This window comes from Rhinatrema bivittatum, chromosome 11 (genome assembly GCF_901001135.1).
Source record: "Rhinatrema bivittatum chromosome 11, aRhiBiv1.1, whole genome shotgun sequence".
NCBI lineage: Eukaryota > Metazoa > Chordata > Amphibia > Gymnophiona > Rhinatrematidae > Rhinatrema > Rhinatrema bivittatum.
In genome coordinates this window covers 25,394,728-25,413,243 of record NC_042625.1, presented here as the reverse complement: position 1 = coordinate 25,413,243, position 18,516 = coordinate 25,394,728, and the positions used below count along the sequence as shown (strand labels likewise).

At 44.5% G+C, this 18,516-nt stretch overlaps 1 protein-coding gene across 4 annotated transcripts in view; it reads right to left on the bottom strand.

Moving 5' to 3' along the window:
- The window catches only part of MAPKAPK5 (MAPK activated protein kinase 5), a 92,667-nt gene that overhangs the window by 18,298 nt on the left and 55,853 nt on the right, over positions 1–18,516 (bottom strand). Inside the window, exon 13 of one of the 4 annotated variants that reach the window (XM_029619530.1) lies at positions 2,952–3,133. The exons of the other annotated variants lie outside the window; for them this stretch is intronic. Within the exon in view, the coding sequence (XP_029475390.1) occupies positions 3,105–3,133 (29 nt within the window). The 3' untranslated portion in view covers positions 2,952–3,104. Of the gene's footprint in view, positions 1–2,951; positions 3,134–18,516 lie in introns of those variants that run through there. 4 annotated transcript variants of the gene reach the window in all.

Below are 18,516 nucleotides of genomic sequence, written 5' to 3'. Positions count from 1 at the left end.
AGATATGTTGGAAGCCCCCATAATTGTTTTGGTAATTGAATGGGCTATTAAAAAACTGAAATTGAGAAAAGCACCTGGCTTGGATGGCCTTAGATTGGAATTTTATAAGATATTATGGGCTAAGTTGTTGGCTTTATTAAAACAGGTATATGATCATTCTTTAACAGGACATTTTCATTCAGAATTTAAATCAGGCATTGACTGCAGTATTTCCAAAGAAGGGTAAAGATTTATCAAAATCAAAAAGACCAATATCTCTTATTAACTTAGATATAAATCTTTTAGCTTCTGTCTTGGCAAAAAGGCTAAGTGTAGTTATCCCTGGGTTAGTGACACTGATCATGTGGGATTTGTAAAAGGTAGACATGGGGTGAGTAATGTTCGCAAAGTGGTCCATGCTTTGTGGGGTAAGTGTGGTCGTAATAGAAAAAGTATCATAATTAGTTTAGATGTGGAAAAAGCATTTGATGAAGCCCAATCGAAATATATGTTTTGGATTTTAGAGAGAAGGGATTTATAGCTTTTTTATATAGTAGCAACAGTTATTGTATATAAATCCACAGGTGAGATTATTAATGGACAAATATCTTCCCCATTTAACTTACAGGAATACCCTCTTTCTCCTTTGCTATATAATTTTGGTAGTGGAGTCTTTAGCTATTAGTTTGAGGATGCATCCAGCTACACAAAATTTACATTTAGGTGATACCGAGCAAAAATGTGCTTGTTTGCAGATGTTTTATTATTTATTGCTAATCCTGTTGAATCTCTTGAGGTTACAGTTCAATTTTTTGTAGCTTTTGAGAGTTTTGCTGGACTGAGTATTTTTATTAAGTCAGCGGCTCTCCCATTAGCAATATTCAACACCACGAAATTAACTTGGATAGTTTCCATTCAAATGGATCTCTTCTCATTTCATATACCCAGGGTTAACATTCTCATCTCAAACTAGTTGATTATACAGTCTGAATGTATCATCTTTAGTGTATATTTTTCAAAAGCAGTTACAAATGTGGATGGAGCTTCCACTTTCTTTTTTTAGAAGTGCTTTTTTCAAAATATTGCTCCCCAAATTACTTTATAGGTTGCAGATGCTTCCATGTTGACTTCCTTGCAAGGATGTGTTTACTTTGAAATCTTTATTGTCAAGCTTTTCATGGAAGGTTAAAGCCAGATGAATAAGTTATCTTATCATAATGGGAGATAAATCTGTCAGAGGCCTTAATTTACCAGACTTTATAATAATGTGGTGTGTCAGCTATGGTTTGGATGGGACTGCTTACAGGAGAATTTCAAAATTCTGTACTCCAAACTAGGTAACATTGGTAATTCACCTAATTTGAGAATTTATCCGTTGTTAAATGCTGTTAAGGGAAGTCTTTATGTTTGTAGTGGGGGCTTTCGTAGCTGATATCAGCAATTTTGCCATTTGTAGTAATTATGATTTTTCTCCTGGAATGCAAAATTGTGTTTTTCACTTAAGGCAAAGTCAAGGAATCATGAGGTTTTTCATCTTTACTGTACGGCTCAAGGCACCCTGTATTCTTTTAACCAGTTAACAAAAAAAAAAAAAGATTTTAATATTCCTAATCAGCATTTTTATGATCTTTATTTATTATTTATTTAGCATTTTTCTATACCGACTTTCCAATAACAGAATTATTGATCAATTTGGTTTACATTCTCAACAATAACAATGACAAGTAAATGTCTTACAATGAACAGGTCGAATTAACTTGGATTAAGATATATGGGGTTAATAACATAATTAAAAGGTACGGTGCCTAATGTAGTCTAGCTAAACAGGTGGTATTATAATGTTATTAGATAATTAGACTGCCAAAGAATAGGTGATTTCTAGAGAAGGTCTATATAGTTCTCTAGCGTGTTCCCACGGAGGGGATCATTGGCAGGGATATTCCGCAAGTTGATGTTAAGGGAAAGCTTGGTTGAATAGCCAAGTCTTGAGTCGTTTTTTAAATGTAGTGGAGCATTGCACTGATCTGAGATCTGACGGGAGAGTGTTCCAGATTTTAGGACCTGCTGTGGAGAAAGCTCTTTTGCTTAATGCTGACTTCATCGGTGGGATTTGAAGGTTGTTTTTGTAGGCTCGTCTCACTGGTCTGGTAGAGGTGTGGAGTTGGAGAGGGAATTTGAGCTCAAGTGGTGCCAGGTTGTGTAGTGCCTTGTGGGTTACTGAGAGCACTTTGAAAAGTATTCTGAATTTGACGGGAAGCCAGTGTAGGCTTTTTAAGATGGGTGAGATGTGGTCTCTTTTGTTGGACTTGGTTAAGATCCTCGCTGCAGCGTTTTGCAGCATCTGTAGCGGTTTTATGGCGTTTGCAGGGAGACCCAGTAGAAGTGAGTTGCAGTAGTCTATTTTCGTGAGAATGATTGCTTGTAGAACTAATCGGAAGTCTTTAAAATGTAGGAGAGGTCTCAGTCTTTTTAGGACTTGTAATTTGAAGAATCCGTCCTTTACGATGTTATTTATGAGTGATCTGTAATTCATTTGATTGTCCAGTATAATTCCTAGATTTCTGACTTGTGGGGTCATTGTTAATTGAGTAGACATGATGGTACTTGGAAGTGTGTTGGTTCCGTTTTGGGAGATGAGGAGATATTCTGTTTTGTTTTGATTAAGGATCAGGTTGAGGCTAGTAAGTAAGTTGTTGATGGCTTGTTGGCAAGAGTTCCAGAAGTCCAGAGTTTTTTGGAGAGATTCCGTAATTGGAATCAGTATCTGAACATCGTCTGCGTATAAGTAGTGGATGAGATTTAGGTTGATGAGGAGCTGGCAGAGTGGTAGGAGGTAAATATTGAATAATGTTGGAGAGAGTGACGATCCTTGTGGGACTCCTAAGTTGCAGGTGACTGGTTGAGATTCTTCCTTGTTGACCTTGACCTTATACTGTCTGTTCTGTAGGAACGATTTGAACCAGTTGAGGGCCTCATCTCTAATACCTATGTCTGACAGACGATCTATTAATGTGTTATGATTGACCGTGTCAAATGCTGCTGTTAGATCTAGGAGGATGAGGAGACAAGGATGTCTGTTTTCAAGATTCAGTAAAATAGAGTCCGTTAGTGAGATTAGTAGAGTTTCAGTGCTTCGAGATTGGCGGAAGCCGAACTGCGATGGGGAAAGAATGTTGTGGTCGTTTAGGACAAGGTATTATATTTTTGAATTAAAAAAAGCAATATTCCAATATTTTTCAGGCTGATTCCTTGGTAAACAATTTTGTCTGGCACTAGGAATAAGCAGCTGATATTTGGTATAAAATGAGATTTGAGAGGCCCTTATACTACATCTTTAATAAAAAGTTATCAGCACAAAGGATTCAAGAGTTGGGCTCTATGGTTTCTGTGCAGAATTTAGAGAAACTGTTTAAGAATCTTTGAGTAAGGGAGATAATTCTATTTCAGGAAACACAATTTAAAATTCTCCATAGAAGTTATTAAGATATGGCTAGGATTTTTCGTATGGGATTGGTAAATACTGTTGTGTGTATTAAATGTCAATTTATGAAGGGGATGTTTACTCAATTTTTTTTTTTTTACTGAATGTAAAACTATAGGATTATTGGGATGCTGTATTGACACTTGTGGGGAAGGTAGTTTCTGTCAATCCACCTCCTTTACTGGGGACATTTTTAGGATCTAGAGAGTGGACTTCAGATCTATCTTAAGGCTTTCTGAAATTTGCACAGATTGCTATACAAGTGACGAGAGATAGTATTTTGAAGTATTGCATTAAGGAAGACCCAAATGATAGACTGGATGTGCCTGTAAAAATAGGCTGCTAATTTATACAGAAACCTCTTAGTAAGGATAATCAAAAAGCTTGGGTAAATTTATAATGCCATGCCTTAGTAGTAATGCTTTCTTGGAGGATGGGCCTCGTTACATGCACTGGTTGCTGCCTCAGCAAAATTTTTGCTAAAAGAATAAGATGTGCCTCAGTTTTATGTTTCATAGCAAAAAAAAAAGGATAACCAAAAAGGGAATAAAAATATAGTATCAAAAGAAAGCAAAAAATTCCTCTTGCCATTATAATGTTTCACATTTAAATGTCAGCAAACAAAAGTTATAACTTCAATATAATCCACCACACACGGTAGTTATTAGGGACCCTCATAAAAACGGGCTAGTCACATTTCTATAAGCTCTCAGTGAATTAAATAGTTACAAGCCCTTAAATGTAATCACTAGCCCCTGTTGTGGACATATTTTTACTGTCCAAATGTTTAGCTCAATTTTATCTTTTTTTTGTTATGCAATTAAAAATAAAGTCTGTAATTTCATAATCCTCAAACGCTGAAACCAAATGCTTTGACTTAGAAACGCTGCACATGTACGTTGAAAATGTCCAAAAACAGAGAGATGTCACTTATCTTATGAAGTGTACATTCTCATTGGATAAAGCGTGAATGCACACTTCATAAGATATTCTCTAAATTCCGACATTAGTCCATTAATGGAGAAATTACTTACCTGATAATTTCGTTTTCCTTAGTGTAGACAGATGGACTCAGGACCAATGGGTATAGTGTACTCCTGATAGCAGTTGGAGACGGATCAGATTTCAATCTGACGTCAGCCCTAGTACATATACCCCTGCAGGAAGTGCAGCTCTTCAGTATTCTCCTCGAAAAGCATTGTGGATTTATGTGTGACTGACTAATTTTAATAACTTCATAACTTGGTTAACTTGATTAATTTGAGCTGGTTGAATTGGCTATAGCTGGAGACCGCCAGTGCCCTCAAACGGGAAACGTCGACACCCGGTAGGATGGGTGTCCTAGGTGAAGGAAAGCATGGCTTACCCTTGAATCACTCGCTCCCGGGGATGTCCCCCGAGAATTCCATGAGTAACGGCAGCCGTGGGTGGGATGCTGAGTCCATCTGTCTACACTAAGGAAAACAAAATTATCAAGTAAGTAATTTCTCCATTTCCTAGCGTGTAGCAGATGGACTCAGGACCAATGGGATGTATAAAAGCTACTCCCGAACCAGGTGGGAGCTGCCCGTGACCCACTCAGTACTGCCCTTGCAAATGCTGTGTCCTCCCGAGCCTGAACATCCAGGCGGTAAAACCTGGAGGTGGTGTGGATGGAGGACCATGTCGCTGCCCTGCAGATCTCAGCGGGTGACAGCATCTTGGATTCCGCCCAGGACACTGCCTGGGCTCTAGTAGAATGGGCCTTGACTTGTAGAGGCGGCGGCTTGCCTGCTTCTTCGTAGGCCGCCTTGATGACTTCTTTAATCCAGTGGGCAATGGTTGCTCGTGAGGCCGTTTCCCCTTGCTTCTTCCCGCTGTGAAGGACGAATAGGTGGTCTGTTTTTCGTACGGGTTCCGACATTTCCAGGTATCTGGATAGGAGTCTGCTGATGTTGAGGTGGCGAAGACTTCGAGCCTTTTCCGAATTCTTATGTTCATCTGGCGATGGTAGCGAGATGGTTTGGTTGAGATGGAAGTGAGACACCACTTTGGGAAGGAACAAGGGAACCGTGCGTAACTGGATGGTTCCCGGGGTGAGCCTGAGAAACGGCTCACAGCAGGACAGTGCTTGTAGCTCGGATATGCGACGGGCTGAACACACTGCCAGCAGGAAGGCTGTCTTCAAAGTTAATAGTCGGAGAGACAGGCCACCTAGAGGTCTGAAGGAGGCTCCTGCTAAGAAATCTAGGACCAGGTTGAGGTTCCAAAAGAGATACCGGCCACTTTAGGGGTGGTCGGATGTGCTTGACTCCTTTCAGGAAGTGGGAAACATCTGGGCGAGAGGCTATGCTGTTGCTCTCGCTCTTGGTTCCGTACCATGACAATGCGGCCACCTGTACCTTGATGAAATTGAGGGACAATCCCTTCTGTAGGAACTCCAAGATTGCAGGGAGTTTGACTGAGCGTGGTATGATGTCGTGGTCCTCGCACCAGGCTTCGAATACTCTCCAAATTTTAATGTATGTTAGAGATGTGGAGAACTTGCATGCTCGGAGTAGAGTGTCAATTACCGCTCCCGAGTATCCGCTCTTCCTCAGGCGAGTCCTCTCAATGGCCAGACCATAAGAGAGAATCGAGCTGGATCCTCGTGGAGGATCGGCCCTTGTCGGAGCAGGTCTCTGTGTGGAGGTTGTGGCAGGGGGGGACCCTGTCAGTAGTCTTCGCATGTCTGCGTACCATGTCTTCTTGGCCAGTCCAGGGCCACTAGAAGTACTGGTCCCCTGTGTTGTTCTATCTTGTGAATGATTGCGCCCAATAGAGGCCACGGCGGGAAGGTGTATAACAGAGTCTCCTGTGGCCAGGTCTGTACCAGAGTATCGATTCCCTGGGACTGAGGTTCCTGCCTGCGGCTGAAGAAACTGGGTACTTGGGCGTTGGACCGGTCTGCCAGAAGGTCCATGGTCGGTGTTCCCCAATGGTTCACTATCAGTTGGAACGCCGTGGGTGACAGCATCCATTCTCCTGGGTCTAGACGTTCTCTGCTGAGATAATCCGCCTTGATGTTGTCTTTCCCGGCGATGTGGACGGCAGAGATCTCCTGGAGATTTGCTTCCGCCCATGACTTTAGGGGGTCTATTTCCAGAGACACCTGTTGGCTTCTGGTTCCTCCCTGACGGTTGATGTAGGCCACTGTTCTGGCGTTGTCCGACATTACTCTGACTGCTTTGTCTCGGAGCCTGTGGCAGAACCGTAGGCAGGCTAGTCTGACTGCCCGGGCTTCTAGGCAACTGATGTTTCATCCCGACTCTTCTGTGTTCCACTGTCCTTGGGCGGTTAGCTCTTCGCAGTGTGCTCCCCATCCTCGTAGGCTGGCATCCATGGTGAGCAGGATCCAGGTCGGTGAGGATAGCCTTCTTCCCTGGCTTAAGTGGCCGTCTTGTAGCCACCATCGTAGTTGGGTCCGAACTCTGCCCGGGAGCTGTAGACGTACGGTGTAGTTCTGGGACAGTGGATTCCAGCACGATAGAAGTGAGTGCTGTAGGGGTCTCATGTGAGCTCGTGCCCATGGCACTACTTCCAGTATGGATGCCATGAGACCGAGGACTTGTAGGTAATCCCATGCTGTGGGGCGAGGTTTGCTCAGCAGGGTTTGCAACTAGTTCATCAGTTTTGATCTCCTTGTCGGTGTCAGGATGACCTTGTCTTGTTTGGTGTCGAATTGGACTCCTAAGTATTCTAGAGTCTGGGAAGGCTGCAGACAGCTCTTGTTTGTGTTGAACTCCCATCAGAGGTTCTCCAGTAGAGTTTTGACTCTGTTGGTTGCCCGGTGACTTTCCTCTGGGGATTTCTCTCTGATCAGCCAATCATCTAGGTAAGGGTGTACGAGGATTCCTTACTTCCTCAGTGTTGTCCCCACCACCACTATGATCTTGGTGAACGTCCGGGGTGCTGTGGCTAACCCGAAGGGTAGTGCCCGGAACTGGTAGTGACGGTCCAGGATTTTGAAGCGCAGAAAGCGCTGTTTTTGATGGATCGTAATGTGTAGGTAGGCTTCAGACAGATCCAGGGATGTGAGAAACTCTCCTGGTTGTATCGCCCTTATTATAGAGCATAGGGTTTCCATGCAGAAGCGGGGGATCTTCAGGTGACGGTTGAACGACTTGAGGTCCAGGATGGGTCTGAACGTTCCCTCTTTCTTGGGGACAATAAAATAAATGGAATAATGCCCAGTATTTATTTGTTGTGGAGGCACTGGGGTTATGGACTCTAGGGCTAGTAATCTGGTCGGTGTAGCTTCTACTGCCACCCTCTTGGAGGGGTTGTGGCAGGGGGATTCCACAAACTTGTCCGGAGGGGTTCGGAGGAAATCCAGGTGGTACCCCTCTTGAATGATGGTTAGGACCCACTTGTCCGAAGTTCTCTCGATCCATCTTTGGTAGAATAGGGCAAGTCTGCCCCCTATGGCTTCTTCCTTTGGATGGGTCGGCTGATTCTCATTGTGGGGAGCGGCTGGGGCCTGGTCCCGAGCTGGTTCCCCTTTTATTGTGCTTGTTCCGAAAAGACTGGTTCCTGCCTGTAGGACGAGGCGCTTGATAAGTGTTTCTGTATAGGTTGAAGCGCTGTGAACCTCTGGCCCTGGAAGATCAGGGGAAGGGTCGCTGGTTTCTCTTATTCCTGTCCTCCGGTAGCCACGTCAGTGGGGACTCGCCTCATTTGTTAGTGAGTTTCTCTAGTTCGCTTCCGAACAGGAGGGATCCCTTGAAGGGCATCCTTGTGAGTCTCGTTTTGGAAGACTCGTCTGCCGACCAGCTTTGGAGCCAGAGTTGCCTCCTGGCTGCCACGGCTGACGACACTCCTCTAGCTGCGGTGCGCACCAGATCGGAAGCAGCATCCGCGAGGAATGATACAGCTGGTTCCATGGCTTCCCCAGGAGTGTTGCTCCTGGTCTGTGATAGGCAGGCACGTGTCACCACGGTGCAGCAGTGTCTGTAGAGACATAGCGGTGACATCAAATGACTGTTTGAGGATGGATTCCAGACGTCTGTCTTGAGCATCCTTGAGTGCTGCACCTCCCTCCACTGGGATGGTAGTGCGCTTCGAGACTGTGCAGACCATGGCATCCACGTTTGGGCATTTCAGAAGGTCTTTGGCCACCGGGTCCAGAGGGTACATGGCTGCCAGAGCCCGTCCCCCTTTGAATGTAGACTCTGGTGCATCCCATTCCAGGTCGATTAGCTGTTGGAAGGCTTGTAAAAGAGGGAAAGGCGGGAGGTCTGACACTCTCCAAATCCTAATGGGGGGTTTGTCTTAGGTTCCCCTGAGGCCCGGGATAGCAAGCTCCTTCAGGTTGTGGGTGACCAGGTCTGGAAGCTCGTCCTTGGTGAAGAAGCGCCTCATGGTCCAGTGAGGCTCTGTCCCAGGAGGGAGTTCCCCCTCCTCCAGGGGCTCTGATTCCTCCTCCGAGTTGTCCGTGTCCCCGTAAGTGGGGCTTCTGGGTGGTGGATTCACATCTCTGGGCCTAAAGGGGCCCGGGGCGTAAAGGTCCTCTGGTGGAGGCTCCGTCTGCATGTGAACGAAGGTGTGCAGGCCTTTGAAGAATTCCACCCAGGAGAGATGCTGGGTCCAAGCTAGGAGGCGCTGCGTCCCTGGGGGGTCCCGCTGGGGTTCGCTAAGTCCAGGGTACTTGTTGAGGAGCTAGAACCCAGTCCCGACTGGGGCTGGCCCTAGGCTGGATCCCCCAGGGCCTCCTCGCACTGGATACACAGGGCGTTGGCTTCTTCGTGTTTTGCGCCTCTGATGTGGAATGCTGGGCAAAGGCCCTGAGCCTTGAGCTCCTTTTCCGGTGGTGCCATGGATATAGGCGCGTAAAATCTGTTATGCGCTCCGGTGCGAAGATGTGCGCATGGATTGGGTGTGCGCTCATGTCGCAGTTATGCGCCCGGCACAGTAAGCACAGGTAAATTTGTGCGCACAGATCGAGACAGTGGACAGGGCAGCGAACAGAGCCAAAATGGCAACGGCGACCATGCGAACAATGTGGCGACCCCCTCGGAGGGTCTCCACATGGGATGACCCTTGGATCTAACTGGGGCCTGGCCCTGCAAGGGCAGATCAACCCGGTGGCACAGGTCCCGGCCGGCGACCTGTGCGACTCCTCGAGCTTCGGAGACCGGAGTCTTTAAAGAAGATTTCTACCTTACCTTGTCTTCGGCGCTTCCCGGTTTCGTTCCGGGCGGTCTCTGGCTGTGGGGGGAGAGGGCAATACCTTCACCGCCGCGCTCTAGGTTGCACCCGCTGCCTCTCAGCTGCACCCGAAATTGGGGCTAGGTCCCCGCAGAGGGTCGGCCGCTGTACCGAGGCTTACCTCCGAGGGATCGCGAAAATCACCTCAGGAATTCTCAACTGGGGGAGGGACCCGAGGGTGTCACCGCAGGAGAGTGGGGCTCATCTGTAGAGGTAAGATTTCTTCTTATTTTGGGTTTTCTTCGTTGAATTTACTCTAATGCTGTGAGAGCGTGCAGGTAGTCCGTAACTGTTATGGAGAAGGAAAATACTGAAGAGCTGCACTTCCTGCAGGGGTATATGTACTAGGGCTGATGTCAGATTGAAATCTGATCCGTCTCCAACTGCTATCAGGAGTACACTATACCCATTTGGTCCCAAGTCCATCTGCTACACGCTAGGAAATGGGTATTTGCAAGCCACAAAAAAAAATCCCCTATTTCCACCGCTGCTGTATTTTTCTAACAGGCCTTCACAGTATTGTGTCTATTGAAGCGCACAGATGTGAGCAGCTGGAAAACAGCAGATCTCCTGTGTACAGTACAGAGACAGCTTTGAGAGTAGGCGGATCCGACATCCGCGCTCCCTTCACTGAGCTACTGCATATAATTACTCTGAATAGCAATTACCCCGGATCTTGAACTCTAAGCAGCTGATGCTCAGGTAAGCATTCGATTCGATTTTTGTGCTAATATTACCACATTACTAGGGATCACTGCACAGATGCAATTACTGCCATATCCCTAAGCAATATGTTAAATGGATACTCCACCCTCTAATTCTCAAGTTTAGCAATGCTTTTTCATACAAAATACAAAAGGTGGTTGAAGGCATTCCCAGACTTTTACTCACCGAAAACAAACTTGAATGTTTAGTTTTTAAACACAATCCCTCAGCAGAGCACTACATTTGTTGCATCTGTGTATATGTCCCTGCATTCCTGCGGCCCAGAATGAAACATCTTGCTTCCTGAACCATTTTAGGATGCAGAGTCTTAACCTCTTCTATAACAAACTGCTGACCAACCAAATGTTCTTTTAACAATTCAAATAGATGAAAATCACCTCCTTCAAGCCAATTTCCCATTCCAGTGCAGAGAGTCAATATTTCTTGGAACGCATTGTCACCCGTGATGAAACCTGAGCACACCACTATACTCCTGAAGAGCTAAGACTCTCAACCACTAAAGACATTTCACCAAGAATATTCTGCTGTAAATCTTACAGCAGCAGTTTTTTGGGACCAGAAGAATGTTGTTCATGCTCAGTAATCAACAGTGCATGCTACTATAGCGTTGTATCCAATCTTCAGAAGACAATAAGACAGAAGAGGCCGGTATTATTGATCAAGGGCTCACACTTTTGTTACAAGATAATGCATGCCCCAGTACCACCCATGAAATCATAGAACTGGGGAAAAAAAAATGTGTACCGATTTTTTTACTTGTTTGGATCACAAAAGGATAATTTGTATGGTTAATGATTTGTTACAGATGACGAGGTTAAAACTGTGTCCTAAAATTATTCAGCAATCTGTTCTACGCTGCAGAAATTCAGGAGCTTGTATACAAATGCAGTTCCTGATCAAACCCCAGATCAGTCCAGACAAGTGGCTTTTGCATCCCTACCAGCAGATGGAGGCAGAGAATAAAAACTTTTCAGCTACTGCTACTTAACTGAGAGTGCCACCTGCAGTCCCTCTGTATTTCTCTGTCTTCAGCAGATAGTAGAGGTGCAAACCTGCAGTCTGGAGTTAAAAAAACCCAAACAAACCCCCCCTAGCTAATGAAGACTCGTGCTCCCAGAGGTGTTAGGTTCTTTCATGGGCCATCCCTCAAGTAGAGCAGGGTGAATGAGGTGTTGGAGATCCCTGATCTGGCTCGGCTCTCGTTTTCCAGAGAGACAGAAAGCCAAGGGTCTAGAATTCTCTCGCTCCCTCTGAAGCCTTCTCACCTTCAGCTGACAGCCAGAAGCAGGGAATTGTATCTTTCTCTGGGCTTCTTTGATTGCTGTTTCTTTAAAAAAAAAAACCAAACAAACAGTTGAGCAGGGCATCTGTGTCAGAGCGGTAAGGCCAATAGTGAGGATACGAAAAGTTGCACATGACTGGGCAGCAGCACTGGGGATCCAGGACAGTGCCAGCAGGAGAAATTCAGCTATCGTGACACACGGGAGGTAAATTTTACAGCTGACTGTGGAAAAATCATGGCATCTCCCGCTGAGCGTGGGAAAGTGTGTCAGGCCTGCAGAGTGAGGTGATGGCACCTCAGTGGGGCCTCATGGTGCACTGGATGCATGTGTTCTTCGGGCCCCATTCAGGAGGCCCTTGGCAGCTACGTTGCCCTCCACGTGGCAGCTAGGGAGTTCAAGGACTCCCCTCCCTCGCAGTCTTCAGCAGAGCAATGCCCTGAGGAGGGCAGAGAAGGGGCAGGGGAATCAGATGAAGAAGGGAGCCAGTAGTTCTGAGGATTTTTCCCCACAGATTTTGTCCTGCTACTCCATAAAGCCTATTTGGCTAAGAGAGAAGCAACAAGTAAGCATTTGTCCACCCAGAAGTCCCAGCGCTCGGCTAAGGGGCCTAGAGTAACTACACAGGCAAGGTCAGGGGGGGCTTCTTTGCCTCATGAGTCTGGGACGCCTGTTGGGTGATGAGGAGACGTCTGAGGATTCAAATGGTGAAGGTCTACAGGAGGGTCCACAAGGGGACCCAGACGTTGATCCTCTGGGCACACTGGCGTTTAGTGGGCCTGATGCAGAGGAGGCTCCTGTTGCGGAAGAGGACGATCCTAGAGTGGTGATATTATTCCTTAAGGAAGAACTGTCCCCTCTCATTCCCCAGGTGCTGGAGGAACTGGGGATCAAGGTCATGCAGGAGGATTCAGACAATGAAGGGGTACACTCTGTCATCATGGACGGGCTGCATGAGCCATGATGTGTGTGCCTGAATCTGTGATTTACCCAGAATCCTCTACTGCCTTGGTATGTTTGCGGTTCTGGCCATGTGAACTCTAAATGCACTATTGAGCCTGACCTGGAGCAATTACAGGAGACATCTGGACAGCAGCCGGAGCTATCTAAAACTTGTGATGGAGGGTCATAGGATCACAAAAAAGCAGAAGGAAAAGGACCGAATCTCAGCTAGGATTTCAACTACAGTGCACGGAGGGTGAAAAAATGACAGGACAAAGGACTAATGGAAGATTAATATGACCACCAGGCAATTAGGCCCCAATTTGGTAAATAAGTCTAATTTGCCCCTTTTATGACATGAGAAACTGTGTACGTGATACTCCCCATAGGTTCATGCAATTTTACTTGAGATTGTCTGTTTCATCTATAAAAAGAGGTAACTAATGTACAAACAGAGTCAGAGGCTAGTGCTTTGCATAAGCAGAAGTCCTGCCATCTGTATCTCCCAAGAGTACCTGTATTGCTATGCAATAAGAAAATTAACATTTGTTTCTACAAAAGTTTGGTATGGTATCCTTGTGTCCGTGGAGAAGCATCTTAAGCATGCTTTGCACAACAGCCACCAAAAGCTTTCCTTTTACCAAAGGCGGCGAAGAAATTGGTTGATTGGGAGTGGGATTCTCCTGAGGCAGGCCTGCAGGTAACCAGGGCTATGGCTAAGTTGTATCCCTTACCAGAGGACACCTTGGAGCTTTGGAGACTTCCGAAGATAGATGCAGCGGTGTCTGCAGTGACCAAGAAGACAACCAGGATCTTAGGGATGGTCTGTTAGCTATGAGTTATTCTAATAACTGATGTGGATCCTTATATGTTAAACCACAGGTGGGAGGAATATAAAATGTATGCTCATTATGCAATGTTCTGCAATACTACCTCTTTTTGAAGGTTTATGTACTCAAGCATACATTGGAGGGTCTGAACCCCCTAACAGATGGTCAGGACTGGTTCCAGAGGTCTGGGAAGAGATGGGGATGAGGTATGATTGAATGGAGGGATGTGCGTGTTCTGTGCCTGGGATGAGATGAGGGAGTGGCGGTGGCATTTAAAGTGAAGAAAATGGAAAGGAAGTGTGGACTGTAGCCTTCGCATACTCGTTGGTGAAGGTTTGGTGTTTCTTCCTCTGTATTTGCTATGTTAAAGTTTATGTCTTAAGAAATTGCCATGCTGGGTCAGACCAAGGGTCCATCAAGCCCAGCATCCTGTTTCCAACAGAGGCCAAACCAGGCCACAAGAACCTGGCAATTATCCAAACACTAAGAAGATCCCATGCTATTGATGCAATTAATAGCAGTGGCTATTCCCTAAGTAAACTTGATTAATAGCCATTAGTGGACTTCTCCTCCAAGAACTTATCCAAACCTTTTTTGAACCCAGCTACACTAACCACATCCTCTGGCAACAAATTCCAGAGCTTTATTGTGCATTGAGTGAAAAAGAATTTTCTCCGATTAGTCTTAAATGTGCTACTTGCTAACTTCATGGAATGCCCCCTAGTCCTTCTATTATTCGAAAGTGTAAATAACCGAGTCATATCTACTTGTTCAAGACCTCTCATGATCTTAAAGACCTCTATCATATCCCCCCTCAGCCATCTCTTCTCCAAGCTGAACAGCCCTAACCTCTTCAGCCTTTCCTCATAGGGGAGCTGTTCCATCCCCTTTATCATTTTGGTTGCCCTTCTCTGTACCTTCTCCATCTCAACTATATCTTTTTTGAGATGCGGCAACCAGAATTGTACACAGTATTCAAGGTGTGGTCTCACCATAGAGTGATATAGAGGCATTATGACATTTTCCGTTTTATTAACCATACCCTTCCTAATAATTCCTAACATTCTGTTTGCTTTTTTGACTACTGCAGCACACTGAGCCGACGATTTTAAAGTATTATCCACTATGATGCCTAGATCTTTTTCCTGGGTGGTAGCTCCTAATATGGAACCTAACATTGTATAACTACAGAAAGGGTTATTTTTCCCTATATGAAAGACCTTGCACTTGTCCACATTAAATTTCATCTGCCATTTGGATGCCCAATCTTCCAATCTTGCAAGGTCCTCCTGTAATGTATCACAGTCTGCTTGTGATTTAACTACTCTGAATAATTTTATATCATCCGCAAATTTGATAATGTCACTCGTCGTATTCCTTTCCAGATCATTTATATATATATTGAAAAACACCGGTCCAAGTACAGATCCCTGAGGCACTCCACTGTTTACCCTTTTCCACTGAGAAAATTGACCATTTAGTCCTAACTCTGTTTCCTGTCTTTTAACCAGTTAGTAATCCACAAAATCGCTTTCTGTGTTAACTGGTTTCCCCCCCTAGTTTATTGTAAACCGGTACGATAAGACCTGGTCTTGAGCATCGGTATATTAAAAGAATTTAAATAAATAAATAAAATAAAAGGACATCGCCTCCTATCCCATGACTTTTTAATTTTCGTAGAAGCCTCTCATGAGGGACTTTGTCAAATGCCTTCTGAAAATCCAAATACACTACATCTACTGGTTCACCTTTATCCACATGTTTATTAACCCCTTAAAAACAATGAAGCAGATTTGTTAGGCAAGACTTCCCTTGGGTAAATCCGTGTTGACTGTGTTCCATTAAATCATGTCTTTCTATATGCTCTACGATTTTGATCTTGAGAATAGTTTCCACTATTTTCCCGGCACTGAAGTCAAGCTCACTGGTCTATAGTTACCTGGATCGCCCCTGTAGCCTTTTTTAAATATTGGGGTTACATTGGCCACCCTCCAGTCTTCAGATACAATGGATGATTTTAATGATAGGTTACAAATTTTAACTAATAGATCAGAAATTTCATTTTTTAGTTCCTTTAGTACCCTAGGATGCATACTATCCGGTCCAGGTGATTTCTACTCTTTAGTTTGTCAATCTGGCCTACTACATCTTCCAGGTTCACAGTGATTTTGTTCGGTTCGTCTGACTCATCACCCCTGAAAACCATCTTCGGAACTGGTATCTCCCCAACATCCTCATTAGTAAACACGGAAGCAAAGAATTCATTTAGTCTTTCTGCAATGGCTGTATCTTCCCTAAGAGCCCCTTTAACCCCTTGGTCATCTAATGGTCCAACCGACTTCCTCACAGGTTTCTTGCTTTGGATATATTTTAAAAAGTTTTTATTATGAGTTTTTGCCTCTATGGCCAACTTCATTTCAAATTCTCTCGCCTGTCTTATCAATGTTTTACACTTAACTTGACAATACATATGGACTGTGCCTCTAGAATTGTATTTTTAAACAATGTCCAAGCCTGTTGAACACTTTTAACCTTTGCAGCTGCACCTTTCAGTTTTTTTTAAACTATTTTCCCCATTTTATCAAAGTTTCCCTTTTGAAAGTTTAGTATTAGAGCTGCAGATTTACTTATTGTCCCCCTTCCAGTTATTAGTTTAAATTTGATCATGTTATGATCACTGTTGCCAAGTGGCCCCGCCACCGTTACCTCTCTCACCAAATCCTGCATTCCACTAAGAATTAAATCTAAAATAGTTCCCTCTCTTGTTGGTTCCTGAACCAATTGCTCCATGAAGCAATCATTTATTACATCCAGGAACTTTATATCTCTAGCAAATCTTGATGTTACATTTACCCAGTCAATATTGGGGTAATTGAAATCTAGCAAAATCAAGGTGAGACCAAATCAATTTCCAAATAATAGCTACAGAAGGTGTCAGCAAGCCTGACGTTGTGTGACTTAAAATAGGCACCAACTGGTCCTCTCAATCATTCACCTTCTTATATTTTTATTTTGAACGATATTTTTATGAAATTTTTTCTTTTACTTAAAAATAGTCCTCCATTATTCAAATATAGACTCTTAATTTTTAGCTTTGACATATGATAGCCCCGTAATTGAAATCTCCCATTATTATTGCACTGCCAAATTGGTTTCCTTCCCTGATTTCTCTTAGCATTTCATCATCTTCTGACCATTTTGTCCAGGTGGACAGTAGTATACTCTTATCTCTATACTCTTACCCAACACACATGGGATTTCTACCCATATAGATTCTACTGAGCATTTACTCTCTTGTATGATCTTTATCCTGTTGGACTCTATACCCTCCCGGACATAAAGTGCCACACCCCTACCAAGTTGAGCCTCCCTATCATTGCGATATAATTTGTACCCTGATATAGCACTGTCCCATTGGTTATCCTCCTTCCACCAAGTCTCTGTGATGCCAATTATGTCAATCTCATCATTTGCTGCTATACACTCTAACTCTCCCATCTTACTTCTTAGACTTCTGGCATTGGCATACAGACATTTCAAAGTGTGGTTTTTGCTTGTTTTAATAACCTGCTTTTCAGTTGTTTGGGATAATTTGGAAATCATTAGCTTTGGTGATTTTTTACATATAGGCATATGAACTATGTTTGCTTTTAATGGAACCTCTCTGTTGGGATGCCCTAACTCACCTGTTTCATTAGTATCCTTCAAGGATACATTTCTCCAAACCATGCACTGCTGAGTGACTGTCGGCTTTCCCCCTTGTTCTAGTTTAAAAGCTGCTCTATCTCCTTTTTGAAAGTTAGTACCCGCAGCTTGGTTCCACTCTGGTTAAGGTGGAGCCCATCCTTTCGGAAAAGTCTCCCCTTTCCCCAAAAGTTTCCCTAGTTCCTTACAAAGCTGAATCCCTCTTCCCTGCACCACAGTCTCATCCACACATTGAAACTCTGGAGCTCTGCCTGCCTCTGGGGACCTGCACGTGGAACAGGAAGCATTTCAGAGAATGCCACCCTGGAGGTTCTGGATTTCAGCTTCCTACCTAAAATCCTAAATTTGGCTTCCAGAACCTCTCTCCCACATTTTCCTATGTCGTTGGTGCCCACATGTACCACAACAGCTGGCTCCTCCCCAGGACTGTCTATAATCCTATCTAGGTGACGCGTGAGGTCTGCCACCTTCGCACCAGGCAGGCAAGTTACCAGGCGGTCCTCACTTCCACCAGCCACCCTGCTATCTACATGTCTAATAATCGAATCACCAACTATGATGGCCGGCCTAACCCTTCCCTCCTGGGCAGTAACCCTGGGAGATTTGTCCTCAGTGCAAGAGGACAATACATCACCTGGAGAGCAGGTCCTTGCTACAGGATCACTTCCTGCTACACCAGGGTGATGTTCTCCTACTGGGAGACCTTTCTGATCCAAGGCAGCACTGGGGCTGCCAGAATGGATTTGGGACTTGGCTACTATGTCCCTGAAGGTCTCATCAATGTACCTCTCTGTCTCCCTCAGCTCCTCCAAGTCTGCTACTCTAGGCAGAATGTAGTACTTCCTTTTTCCCAATAAAAATTATTTTGAAAAAAAAAATGGATGACAGCCATTCCTGTAGCAGGGTTGGCTGCGCTGAAGGATGTTCAGAATTGGAAATTGGAGATCCTGTTGAAGAGACCATTTGAGGTCTTTGCTTTGAGCCTTCGAGCTGCAGTTTGTGCTAGCCTGATGCCACAGGGATCTGTACTTGGACCAGTGTTTTTTAAATATATTTATAAATGATCTGGAAAGGGGTACGACGAGTGAGGTGATCAAATCTGCAGATGACACAAAGTTATGCAGAGTAGTTAAATCTCAAGCGTATTGTGATGAATTGCAGGAGGACATTGTGAGACCGGAAGATTGTGCATCTAAATGGTAGATTAAATTTAACGTCGACAAGTGCAAAGTGATGCATACAGGGAAAAATAACCCTTGCTGTAGTTACACAAAATTTGGTTCTATCTTAGGAGTTACCACCCAGAAAAGAGATCTAGGTGTCATAATGGATAATACATTGAAATTGT